General features: G+C 38.1%; 1 protein-coding gene across 3 annotated transcripts in view; it reads left to right on the top strand.

Annotated features, from left to right (window-relative positions):
- Nucleotides 1-13,459, top strand: part of nalcn (sodium leak channel, non-selective) — a 117,014-nt gene that overhangs the window by 72,186 nt on the left and 31,369 nt on the right. For all 3 annotated transcript variants that reach the window (XM_055216123.2, XM_055216122.2, XM_055216121.2), the window contains 3 exons: nucleotides 7,884-8,020; nucleotides 10,763-10,904; nucleotides 11,144-11,217. In XM_055216123.2, coding sequence (XP_055072098.1) covers nucleotides 7,884-8,020; nucleotides 10,763-10,904; nucleotides 11,144-11,217 — 353 coding nt within the window. The remainder of the gene's footprint in view (nucleotides 1-7,883; nucleotides 8,021-10,762; nucleotides 10,905-11,143; nucleotides 11,218-13,459) is intronic.

Genomic DNA, 13,459 nt, shown 5'->3' with positions numbered 1-13,459 from the left:
ATGCAGTAAACCAATGAAAGTCTTATCTCTCATCCCCTTTAAAAGCCTGTTGCGCTGGCGCTATATCTAATCACCATTTAGATGACGGACTTTGTAAACTGAAAAACTAAGCGGAGGAAGAAGACCCCAGTTTAAGAATAATGTAAAAAAAACGTGTTGTTTTTCACTTGTATTGAAATTGTTATTTTTTTATTAAAACCTTTAAAACCCGTTTTCTTTTAGTCATGGAAGTAAAAAAGCAGGCTTTTAATTGCTTTAAATGTATGGCTATCCAATATCATCAAAAAATTATTTACAAGTATGTAAGATAAGGTTTGTACTCTAAAAATACTTTATTTGTAACAAACAGGAGATAAAGAATTTACAAACGGCTCTCCGCACGTTTCAGCACTTGGAAAGCGTCATGATTTTTTTAAGCATTACTTAAAAATGTTTCTCATCTCACCATATCCACAGGTACAGAGTCATCATATACAATAAATCCGTGAGGTAGCATTTAAAAAAAAAAAAAACATTTAAAAATGTTTGTTTAAAGCATTTGTTTAAAGCAAAGCATTTATTTACTTACCAGGCTGCAGGTGAAGCAACTCTTTGTGCCTTCTAACGTCTCATAATTAGTCCTCATTTATGTCCAAGACACTCAATAATAATCTTTAACATTCAATCCTTTAATCTTTCATATTTAAAAGCGTTTTTGTGCTGCTGCGCATTCATGTATGTGATAAGCAAACCCATGTTGTTGCCACGTTTATAGGCGCATATTACTAATGCGCTCTTTAAATAACAAAAAAATATATTGTGCCATTGACTTTAGACTTTAGACCAGGTTTTTGTTGGTCAATGGCGTAGTCTATTTTAGTTGCCTCAAAATAGCAACCCGCCAACAATGCGCCTGAACACACCTCGGCGCAAAGGGGGCGCAAATGCATTTGCTATTTAAACAACGTGGCGCTAAACGTGAAAATAATAATTGTGCAGCGTGGAAACTAGCAAAATACACTTGCGTCGCGCATTGCGCTGCATTGTGCCGGGTGTAAGATAGAGCCCTATATGTTTGAGTCTCCAGCTATGGAGTGTTTGTAATCTACAGTAATCTTTTTTGACTCTCAACCTAAAGAAAGTGAAGCATGCGAGGAAGCTATAACACTAAAGCTGTTAGATGTCGGCAGCCAAAATTAACAATAGGTACACTATAACAATAATTAATGCTGGCTTATATTAAACATACATTTTATTAAAAACGAATAAGACGGGTGACATGAAATACTACTTGTGTTATAGCACAAATAAATAAAGATCTTTGGATGTTCCTCTTATGTTAAAACAAATGCTTAGTTTTAATAAAAAGACAAGAACAATTACAAAGACAAACTCACTTCTATTAAACAGAGAAATCACTTTGTTACTAATGTAACATTAATGTTCCTAATGTACATTTAGCGTCTTTAGGCTAAGTCATAACTTAAATCCTGACAAAACGCAAATTGCCAGACTTTAGATGAGTGGAGTGTCAACCACAGAAATAGACGGTAAAGATTAAACTGACAGCTTACATTCTTATCAATTTCAAAAGGAAGACTCTGATCCAAATATTCTGGCTCTTTCAATCATATGTGATTATGTCAGCCGAAGGTCACGCTTGTAAACACAAACCATTAGACAATATTACCTGTATATATATTAGTCCTCCACTGTTTTATGGTGACTTAACCCGAGCCTAAATGTGTCTAATGGCCTGTAGAGTAAATTTGTGGGACAATGTCATACAGATTTGTAGAGCAACCAATCACTCATGACTGTGGGAGCACGGCAGACTTTTACGGCTGCCTTTGTGAATGTGCCACAGATGACACAGCTATTGGTCAATATCTGAACCGTAGTCTTATAGAAAGGAAAATAGCCTAACATGGTTCACCCGAGCCTGAAATTGGAAAGAATGTGTGAATAGGAGTGAATGGATCACACTAATGTGTGTCAAGGCCAACACATTTATTTTAGACGGTTGGCTCCCAAAGCTTTAATTGATGAGAAATGCTAAATCTGATTTGATCGTACACAACCTTTTAGAAAACATGCACATGCAACACAACTTTTTTTGCATTAATTGCATTTAAGAGGCAATTGTGGCCTAGTGAGTAGAGAGTCAGGCTTATAACCTGAAGGTCAGCGGTTTGATTCCCAAGACCAACAGGCAACAACTGAGGTGCCCTTGACCAAGGTGTGGAAAAAGTGTGTGTATTTGATGACTAAATGTCTCGGGATGCTCAGTCTAAATGATGAAACGTGAAAAAATCATGACAGTATTGTATTTTTTCTGTAATATGTTAGTATTATCCTAAAGAAACATTCATTGCATTGGCATGGTTTATCCAAACACTTGTTTTTGCCATCAAAGATTGGAATATAAGCGTGGAGGGGTGCAGAATTGCAAACAGACAGGCTTCTTCACTGTAGCTATTTATATTGGAGGATTTAAATAGTGTTGGTATTGGTTAGAAGGAGTGTGTTTTCTCTCCGCAGTACATTGTGTTGTGTGTGTCACTGTGTGAGAGCTAATCAGAGGTTGCTGCCGAGCAGAGCTTATGGTTGAGGCCACCCCACAGAGCGCACAACTATTGATTGGAGCCTTGGGTATCTGTAAGATTTCAAACATGCACTCTTAACAATGTTGTTGCCCTAAAACAAATGTACATTTAAGGATATCCAGTTTTGCTTCGGTGCACACCAGATTACAGCACTGGGAAATATGAATAACGCATTTTTTTGTTTTGCATAACTAAGAAAGTTAAAACAGAGCGTGCTCCTCACCATGTTTCACTTTAAGGGGTCATGTGAAAATCTGACTTTTTCCATGTTTAAGTGGGTCCCCAGTGCTTCGATCAACCTAGAAATGTAAAAAAGGAAAACCCATAACTTTATTTTGGTAAACCATTCTCTGCAAAAATAAGGTTGATTTTGCCTGTTTGTGACGTAGGTAGCAAGGCCAATTACAATAATACCACCCCTTAATCTGCACTATCCTACCACGACACTGCAATTTAGTGCAGAGAGAAAGAGAGAGAAAGAGAGAAAAGATAATTGACAGCCCAGTTGAGTTTCAATTTCAACCAACCACCATCATTGTGATCGGTGTTTGCATTTCATCAGCTCGTTTGTATTTTAAAAGACACACCCTGAAACGGCGCATTTTTGCTTGGACCTACCAAGTGTCAGTTTAAAGGACTTTTTTAAGATGTCAAATAAGTCTTTGGTGTCCCCAGAGCACATATGTAAAGTTTTAGCACAAAATACCATATACTTTATTATAGCATGTTAAAATTGCCACTTTGTAGGTGTGTGCAAAAATGTGGCGTTTTGGCTGTCCTTTAAAATGCAAAATGAGCTGATGAAATTCAAACACTGATCACAATGATGGTGGTTTGTTGCAATTAAAACTCAATTGTGCTTTTCTCTGCACTAAATGGTGCTGTGGTTGGATAGTGCAGATTAAGGGGTGGCATTATTATAATAAGAGCTCCTTATGACATCATTAGGAGAGCCACATTTCAACTACCTATTTTTTCATGTGCTTGTAGAGAATGGTTTACCAAAACTAAGTTACTTGGTTGATCTTTTTCACATTTTCTAGGTTGATAGAAGCACTGGGGAACCAATCATAGCACTTAAACATGGAAAAGTCAGATTTTCATGCCATGGGCCCTTTAACATGTTATAATAAATAATCTGTGAGGTATTTAAAGCTAAAACTGCACATTTGCACTTTGGGGACAACAAATACTTATTTTTACATCTTAAAAAAAACTGAATATGACCCCTTTAAAACCCCTATTGACCAACCAGTTTCATTAGCTGCTGTACATTTTACAGGTGAACATCATAGCTATGCTTGTCCAACAGCTAGACTGGCATCAAAAAGCATAAAGCAGCATGGACAACCATGAAAATTATATTGAGACCCATGAAAATTCATTGTGAGCTGTTGTTTTTGATAGTGAGCCTAAAAAAGAAACGAATTGAAGATAAAGTTATTTATGTTATGCTGTGTACACACCAAAAGCAAGGTGAATATTCGCATTGCGTTCCTCACTCTAGATTACTCACAAGATTGAAATGTTTCGTTCACCTCACACGCGCAAATAAAAACATTACACAACGAGGAGTGTCATTGTCGACAACATTTCATTCTGAGTGTTTTTTTATTATGGAGACAAATACTACTGCTGCTCTGTACCTGTTGTGGAAGTCCTAAATACACCAGAAAGCCAAACGCCATTGTGTCTGGGTTCACAGCACCATCCAGAGACATGCCCGCAGACAGCTACAATAACTCTCCTCTATTTTCTGATACTGAACTGAATGTGTCAATCCAAACATGCTCTTCACTGATTGGCTTATGCGACGTGTCATGGAAAGTGTCAGATTCGCACGGAAAACACGGTTGAGGCAAATATCGTGTGCACGCCTGGCACGAATTCATAGTTGTTCGCCAAGCCAATCGTGCTCTTTGGCTAGCGCGACATCGTGTCATGCACATTTTCTGAATCTGCATGACACGTACACATCATAACAGTTTGCAATGTTTAAAAGGAGTTTAAAGAGAAAAAAAACTATGTTTTTATCAAAATGTTTTTATGTCAACTTCTTAATAAACCACAAACAAACATGTATACATTTATCCTCACATTCTTCATGTAGTTCCCTCTCACATTCCTGCCTAAAGGCTCATTATGCAGCTCATTATGCAAGTCTTTTGTTTCCTGAGCTGTCAATCAATCCTTCTCACATACGGCCCCTCTAAATAAAAAAGTCTCTTACAATTTCTAAATCAATAAATTGTTTTATGTGAATGAGTAGGCAGAATGATTTTCACATCATTTTAAGAGAAAATGCTTCCCTAACAATGACAAATTTTTCCGGCAATCCGCAATACCACGATTATCCACCAGGTTAATATCGAATATTATCCGCAACAAATAAAACTTAAAGCAAAGCCTCACATGAAAGAGATCAGATTCAGAGAGATCCATAAAACATACACAGAGTTCTTACTCTATCAAAAGTCCTTTAAAAAAATACAGTATATCTACTTTTTGCTCAAAATGTTTTGTTTTTTTAAAGAAACCTGGGCTGTTCTTTCATTTGATATTTTGTATGTATATACTGTACGTATATTTAAAGATGAAGGAAGGCATTAAACTTTTGTGAAAATCATGAAAAATGCTGGCGCAGAAAGAGTTAAAAGCTTAAGGAACATTATGCTAGTAATACAAAAAAAAAATAACAATAAACTGTATTTTGCTGTAAACAAAAGCGTTTCTTCAGGGCTGGTGCGATATGCGTAAAATGTGATATCTCAATATCTGTTAAAATTTTGACAGTAATTGATCGATTTTTTTTAAATATTTTTTGCTTTTGTTCTAGAAGGTCGGCTGTTTAATTACTAATACCAGCAGGCAACGACCAAGGTGCCCTTTAGCAAGGCACCTTTCCCCCAGTTGCTCCCTGGGTCACATTCTAAGGATGGATTACCATACATTGGCCTTTACGTCACTTTCGCTTTTCAAATTATGTCTAAGCTGTTGGACAGTCTCAAAGTGTGTGTATTCAATAACTAAATGCTTTTGGTTTTGCATGTCTCAGGATGCTCAGTCATATAAGTCTAACAGATAGGGGTGAAAAGAGTTGTCATTTTAATGTAGTATTTCTGTAATATTTTTGTATCTAGAATAAAGAAAGTGTTTTGGTCAAAGCATTGCTTTTTATTAAGTAGACAAATGAAAATGCTGTTTGAGGTGATGAAGTGCACTTTGTTGTGGTCTTGCACGTTTTGCAAACTATGATTTTTTGTTTAAGATCTGTTTTGTAAAAATGAAACCAAATTACAGATTGTGCTGTCTTTTGGGGACAAATTAGTGGTTTCTTCCACACCTCTGTCACCATATTGATCATGATTAAATATGTTTTGCCATACTCAATTCAATTCAATTTTATTTATATAGCGCTTTTCACAATTGTTTCATTGTTTCAAAGCAGCTTCACATTAATAGATGCAGGAAAAAACACAGAAAAATCATAAACAGGAGGTTAAGATTTACCATACTAGCGAGCATAGTAAAAATATAACCTATGTAAGAGGGAGCTGAGTTAAGCCAATGTCAGCAGACTCCCCAGGGGTTGAAAAAACCCTAGGAGAAAAACCCTGTGGGAGAAAAGTCCTAGGAGGGGAAAAACCCCTTGGGAGAGAGCCAAACATAGCTGATTCTATAGATGATATATTATATAATATGTAAGATTTTTAACAATTTTATGGGGATTAAAACATAATATATATGTATATATACACGGATGATTAGATACTTGTGAGATGTAAAGGGGGAGTGAAGTTGCTTATTGTTGTGATCGTTGGCAAATAAATCCAAATTTTTAACAATAATTGATATTCACAATATTCGGTATAATCTTTATAATATCCAATATTTAATATATTGTCCAGCCTTCATATATTATACACTGTATGCTGGTATTTCACCTCTCAACAACCCTTTACAGCAAGAGATGAGAGTTAAAACAAAGCTGTTGCTGAGATAGTCTCTTGATGCTGTTGCACATTCTGCAACTTTGTTAAGAAGGACTTTCCAGCCTGATCACTGTTTTCCCCACGGCTGCTGATGGAGCAGGTTGAGCGCATTTGCCCAAAGCTCAGACGGCATCTTCCTCACCACAGGCTCTCATCAACACTCACACAACATCACTTCAGTAACGCTTCTGAACACGACCTGCTGTCTGCAACTCTCTGAACGCTCTATGAAAGAACTGTATAGTGGCTGATTTTATGGCCGATTCCAGCGATGAATAAAAACAGATGAGTCATAATACAACAATACAATGCAATGCAATGATGTTATTAGCATTTCTCTTTACAAAATGGTGCTTATTTCCTGAAGGCTCCCGTTTGTCCGGCTTGTTTCCAATGATAAGCAATCATCAGAGAACCTAATTTTGGCGTTTCTCACTTCTAATCAGAAATCATATTTATCTGCAGGCGTCCAGACAGAAGCCTGCAGCCAACGAATTTCAATTCGTTTTTTCATATGTAATTAAATTGAATTAATTGCTCTCTTGTAATCGCAATGTTTCTGTTTGTTTGACCGGTTTTGCCCGCCTGATTCTGAGAATACATTTATAGAAATGACTTCCTGTCCTCATTTTGGTTTGTTTTCCTAACACACAATGGTGTTATAACAGATGGTAGGCTGTGTTGAGATTGTGTGCTACTGCCATCTTTGGACAGCGTAGCAAAACAACAGCCTGTTTCATCAGTAAACCATGACAGATTTACAATTTTCTCTAGAAAAGTTAATAACATCCCTAAAGCACACATTCAAGATTATTGCAATTGTGCATTACTGTGGAGACTGTGTGTGTATATTAATAGCAATGTTTACAGACTACGAATCTATCTTTCATCTCAGGTTTGTGTTAGTCTCTTTGAATTATGCATCTGTTCTTTCAGGAGAACAAGAAGCGATCCACCAGCGTGAACCGGCCTAATCACCTGAGGCCTTTATGTTGCATGATGGACATGGGGAAAGATAAAAGGTTATGACACATGAAGTCAGTTAAGCCTCAAAGGGCCACATTAATTCAGGGCAGTGCACCGTGCAGCTAACCCCTTCCTCTCTTTCCCATCAAGAGTGAGGAACTGAATTTAAAGTACTGCGTCTATGCATTTGAATTCTAGTTGAATAGTGAAGGCCAGTTATCAAAAGGGGTGCGAGAAAACAAGCACAGATAGAAATTTCTGTCCGTTTTAGGCCGTCCACCAAACGTTTGATTTTTGTGTGTTTACGTGAGTTTGTTGTTTGTTTGGCTTCTCTCCACAGCTGAAACAAAGTGAGGCTAACGCTGACACTAAAGAGAAACTTCCTCTGCGATTACGGATCTTTGAAAAGTTCCCCAATCGACCACAAATGGTGAAAATCTCCAAGCTGCCATCAGACTTCACTGTACCCAAAATCAGGTACTGGATGCCCTGAACATCTGTATCTTAAAGGGCACCTACTTAATTAAAAAAAAAAACGTTTTTTGTGTGTATTTGGTATAATTCAATGCGTTTGTGTGGTTTATGGTTAAAAACACATTATTTTCCACATACCGTATATTTTTGTAGCTCCAGATATCCTGCCTTCCTCAAACATTTTGTTTTGTACAAAACTCATCGATCTGAAAAGCTCTGTGTCCCTGATTGGCCAGCTAATATGTACGTTGTGATTGGCCTGAATACATCTGACGCCAACAGGAAATGTGACGCTCCTTACCATGTTTGAAAGATTCGCTCACAATGCAATGCTGACAGGAAATAACTTACAGGTTGTTAGTCAAAGCAGGAGGGATTATGATATTGACCGTTGTGTCCACGTCAACAGGCCTAGGAATTAAACTGTTACCTACAATCTAGAGATGCACCGAAATGAAAATTCTTGGCCGAAACCGGAAACCAAGGCCGAAAAACCGAAACAGAAACATCGAAATAAATTATTATGCCAATTATTAGTACAATTGCATTTATGGCTATCACTGTGTACTAACTTTACTAGGGGTGTGTGACGGATAAAAAAACTCACAATTCGGATCACATTACAGTTTTTGATGTATTTTAGATCAGATTATTTTTCGGATCAGCAAAAAGCGGGTGGGAAAAATCTAATAAACAATAAAGAAATTGCAAACATTTATAAAAGAGAACAAAGTTGTACATTTATAAGGTCTGAAATTAGCATTAGGTACAGAAATCAAATTAAATGAATCATATCACAATTAATTAAATATATTATTATTTTTAGAGCTATTTGTCTCATTGTAATGGGTTGTTTGATCAACATTAATGACACAGACTGAAGTAGGTTAATCTGACTGTAATCTATACATACACTTAAGACATAAACAAATGTTTTTATTAGAAAAAGAATACTGTGGAGATTATTTTGTTTATATGTGCCCTGTCAATAACAGCGAGATTTTATGTTTGCTTGTTTTTTTAACGCGTTTCTCTCGTATGTGCACTACGGAGGGCACTTAAACGCGTGCACATACAGAGACCGAGGGTGAATCCCAAACAGCGCAACAGTCGCTCCACATAAAAACATTACGTTGTGTTTCATTGCTTTATTCGCCAAATGTATGTTAATGGATTGCAGTATGAGACACATAGCGCGACTCTCTCTAAAGTTTACACATCAAGACATTCTTAATCTTTGCAGACGCGTGCAAACAGCTAGACCGTGAGTGAAACCTGCTTGAGCACGAAGGGGATGGGTGGGAGACGACTGATCAACGTGAGTGAAACCCAAGCGCACGGATGGGAGGGGAGCGGTTGACATTCATTTTCGGTTTACATTTTCGGCTGGATTTTTTATTTCGGCCCGAAACCGATAATGCCATTTTCGGCCGAAATTTTCGCCGACCAAAATTTCGGTGCACCCCTACTACAATCTGTGTGTTTGTTGTAGTCCAAGAAAAGAGATTTACTTTGGAAATGATAACTCACGTCATCGTTTACCTTGGGGTTTGTACCTTTTGCATATCGATAACATGTACTAATACACACTTACATACCAAATTTAAAATCGTGAATCGGACCATAGTTGCTCTTTAACAAACCGCATTACTCGTATACAAAGTACACTTTACTATTTATTTTATATATGGTGTACAAAGTGGCCAACAAAGCCAATTATCACGACTACATTTTGCTCATACTTAAGGGCCGTCACACTAGACTTTTCATTTCACTGACTTGTGAATGCCTCAGACTGCAAATGCGACACTATTTTGCTTTAAGTCTGGTGAATTCATACTATACCACGTTGAGATATGTGACTGATACTCATCTGGAAAGCACAAATGGACAAAGGCAAATATCTTATATTGACAAACCACTCCCTGCCCATATTTCCCATGACATCCGACAAATTTTACTATGTATATAAAAACAGTGTAGTATGATTAGATGTAGAAGGTTCTTCTAACCCCAATCCTTAATGTTGAATTTCATTGCATAGCTTGTGTAGACATGTCCCTGCTACAAAAAACAACAGACACCATCACAGAAATTCTGTTGGTTTTATTGGGAATTTCATTGGAATATGGCCCAAAACACACTACATTGTATTGGTTTTTGTTGGTCTCTAATGGTATGTATTGGTTCTATGTATTGGTTCTAATGGAATATGACCCAAAACACACTACAGTGCAGTGGTTTTAATGGTAAAAGCTAATGGTTCCTATTAGTATTTTAATGGAAACCATTAGAATTTTCTGTAGGGTAATTTTAATCAGCAGGGGTAATTTGTATTTGGGAGGTTTTTTCTCCTAGGAGTTTTTTTCAACCCCTAGGGAGTCAGCTGACATTGGCTTAACTTAGCACCCTCTTCTATACGCTACATTATTACTACGCTCGCTAGTGTGGTTTCATCTTGGCCGCTGTACCTCACTGCTTATGTTGTCCATCGATTTTTCTGTGTTTTCTCCTGCATTTACTAATGTAAAGCTGCTTTAAAACAATTAAACAATTGTTTCAGAAAGTGATAAAATATAGCATATTGTTAGTTTATTCAATACAGCTTTGAATCAAAGTTCACGAAAATCCTTTATAATTCCTTACACTGAATGGCTTGTACCTCATCCTCTATAATTCACTAAAATCATATGTTGATGTGTGTCTATATTGTTATGTGTGTGTGTCTGTGGGCGTGTGTCACAGAGAGAGCTTCATGAAGCAGTTCATCGACCGGCAGCAGCAGGACCCCAGCTGTCTCTTCCGACGCCTTCCCTCGGCATCGTCCTCATCTTGCGACCATTCCAAGAGGTCTGCCATCGAGGACAATAAATACATAGATCAGAAGGTAGCACACTAAACCACTCCCACGGTCTGCCCCCTCAATACACACAGGGAGCAAACAATAACCTTGTGAACGCTCTGAAATGAAACACATCTGTTTTCCACACAATAAGACTTGCACTAAATTTGTTTACTGATATCAAATTAAGCTTTGTCGACATAATGATTTGTAAATATATGCATATGACTTACACTACGCATTGATCTGTGTGGCTTGCTGCATAAACCTCTGTTTTTCCCCAGCTGCGAAAGTCAATATTTAGCATCCGAGCCCGTAACCTCATGGAAAAGGAAACCACCGTCAATAAAATTCTGCGGTAAGATGAAGATGTAATAATTCAGTTTCATTGAATGATTTTGCTACTTTGCAACTAAAATACAAGCATACGGTTTTGCAGACATTTTACAAAATTGCACGACTGCTATAATGCCACGACTGACCACTCAAGTATTGCAGAGAGTCAAGTACAAATGTGCTGTTAATACATTTTTTACATTCACTGACTTTAGAAATAAATGCATTTTGATGCTCTATGTTTTAAAGCAGTGCATTGCCATGTTTTCTAGCAGCCCTTGGCACAGAGTGACACATTCCTGTACGATGTGTTTTGCTTTCGACTCCATTTCCTAAGCCTCTTTGTCACCCAGCCAACCCAGCAGTCAGAGCAGATAATGGCGTCGCTGTATCCTTAGTGGGTCACCTGTGAGCGTGAACGAACAAATTAATATTTAAAAAACCCGGCAGGGTTGCCACCACACTTTGCTTCTACAGCGTCTCCATGGTTAGTTTTCAGAGCACGTAGACGCCTTCCACACCTCCGTCGTGTTACACGCGCACATGCGAGCACGTACACCTCAGCTAGCCCACCCCTTCCTGATGAGCAGCCAGACGGCTGTTCAGTAGCCATCCCACGTTGTCTGTGCCGTCTGGGGCATCCGGCTGTCTGCACGCGCACACATCTTATCAACCAGCCACTCATCACTTTGAGTGGCCATAAATAAGGGCGACATGTTCTGTAGAAGCTAAAATTGTCATTAGCTGTGTTCTGGTACATGACTCTGCAATTAATGGACAATAGAGAGGCGGTAGTGAGCAGCGGGATTTTTCAAAGCAGGCGTAGATCATTACTGATGTGGTGTGTAAACAGACAGTCAGATCTGAATGGCTGAACTGTCTCACAGTGCCAGCATCACCAGTTACATTTTATCTATAATGAAACCTTTAAACATTGGTTGTTTTGCTTCTGCATAGTTAAGCGGTAGAGCATTGTGTCATGGGTTTAAATCTAGGGAACCACATACTGATAAAAAATCTATACCTTGTAATGTACTTTGATAAAAGCATTTGCCAGATGCATAAATGTAAATGGTAAACAGGCATGAAAATGAACTTAACAATATTAAAGAAGGCGAGACTTTTTTGTATTTTCTTGTAAAGCACTTTGAATTACCCCTGTGTATGAAAAATAATGACCACATAGTTCATTTGTTCAAGCAGCTTATTACGACGTACAGTAATGTGGCGTTCACACCAGTCGCCATTCGCCATTCTAGCCATTCGAGACATTCACATGAACAATTGTGTCATTGTAAGGGGTTTTGCGACTCCGCTTGCTCCCTGTAAGCACGTGACTACTAGAGCAAGCTCATTATTGAGTAACACGGCGCGAATATCCACCAAAGTTCAGATTTTTCAAATTGCGTGTTTCCCGCGGCAACACTTAATTCGCGCAGAACGTGCCTTTCGCGCTCCACAGTGCGCCTATCGCGCATTTCGCCTCATTCGCACTGCGCCTATCACGCGTTCCGGCCCATTCACACTGCGCCTATCGCGCGTTCCGGCCCATTCACACGGCGTCTATCGCGCGTTCCGGCCCATTCACACCGCGTCTATCGCGCGTTTTGGCCCATTTGCACCGTGCCATCTGTGTCTTTGCATTGACTTAACATGTAAATCACTCGCGCTTGCCGCCTCTTCTGCGTCTGGTGTGAATGCCACATTACGTGTTAGGGATAAGCACCCTCTAGTGGCCAGCAGCTTATTACAACCTGTGTTTACGTTTCAAGGTATACATGTAATTTTCTGCATTTGTAAAATTAGAAATGGTTTCATAAACATTTATGGTATTTAATAAACAACAGTATGAAAGTATTACAACTCACAATAACATTTTTACATTTCAAGCTAATGCAATCATGCATCAATCACAAAACAAACAAGAGCCAATGCTTTTGGCACCTAATACTCCTTTTTCACAATTAAAATGATATATTGCTTCTTCTGGCTGCAGTTTTTGAATGAGTTTATACACCATATCTGAGATTTACAGCAAATTGTAATGTAGTAAAATTTTGTAAATCTTTAGTAATCTATCATATGGGTTGAATGATTGGTTGTTAAATGTGGTCATGTTATCTTAAATGGGGCTCAGCATGGCAAAGCTCCAAAAAGCACATACATTCATCATTAAAATAGTAACTCCTTGGGTTAATATTGTAAAATGATAAGTTTGTGAGGAAGCAATATTTTGAGCTTATTTAGTGAACAGCACATCAGTG

The sequence above is a fragment of the Misgurnus anguillicaudatus genome, chromosome 17, assembly GCF_027580225.2.
Source record: "Misgurnus anguillicaudatus chromosome 17, ASM2758022v2, whole genome shotgun sequence".
Taxonomy (NCBI): Eukaryota; Metazoa; Chordata; class Actinopteri; order Cypriniformes; family Cobitidae; genus Misgurnus; species Misgurnus anguillicaudatus.
Note: the sequence above shows the minus strand (reverse complement) of the source record. Positions and strands in the feature narration are given on the sequence as shown.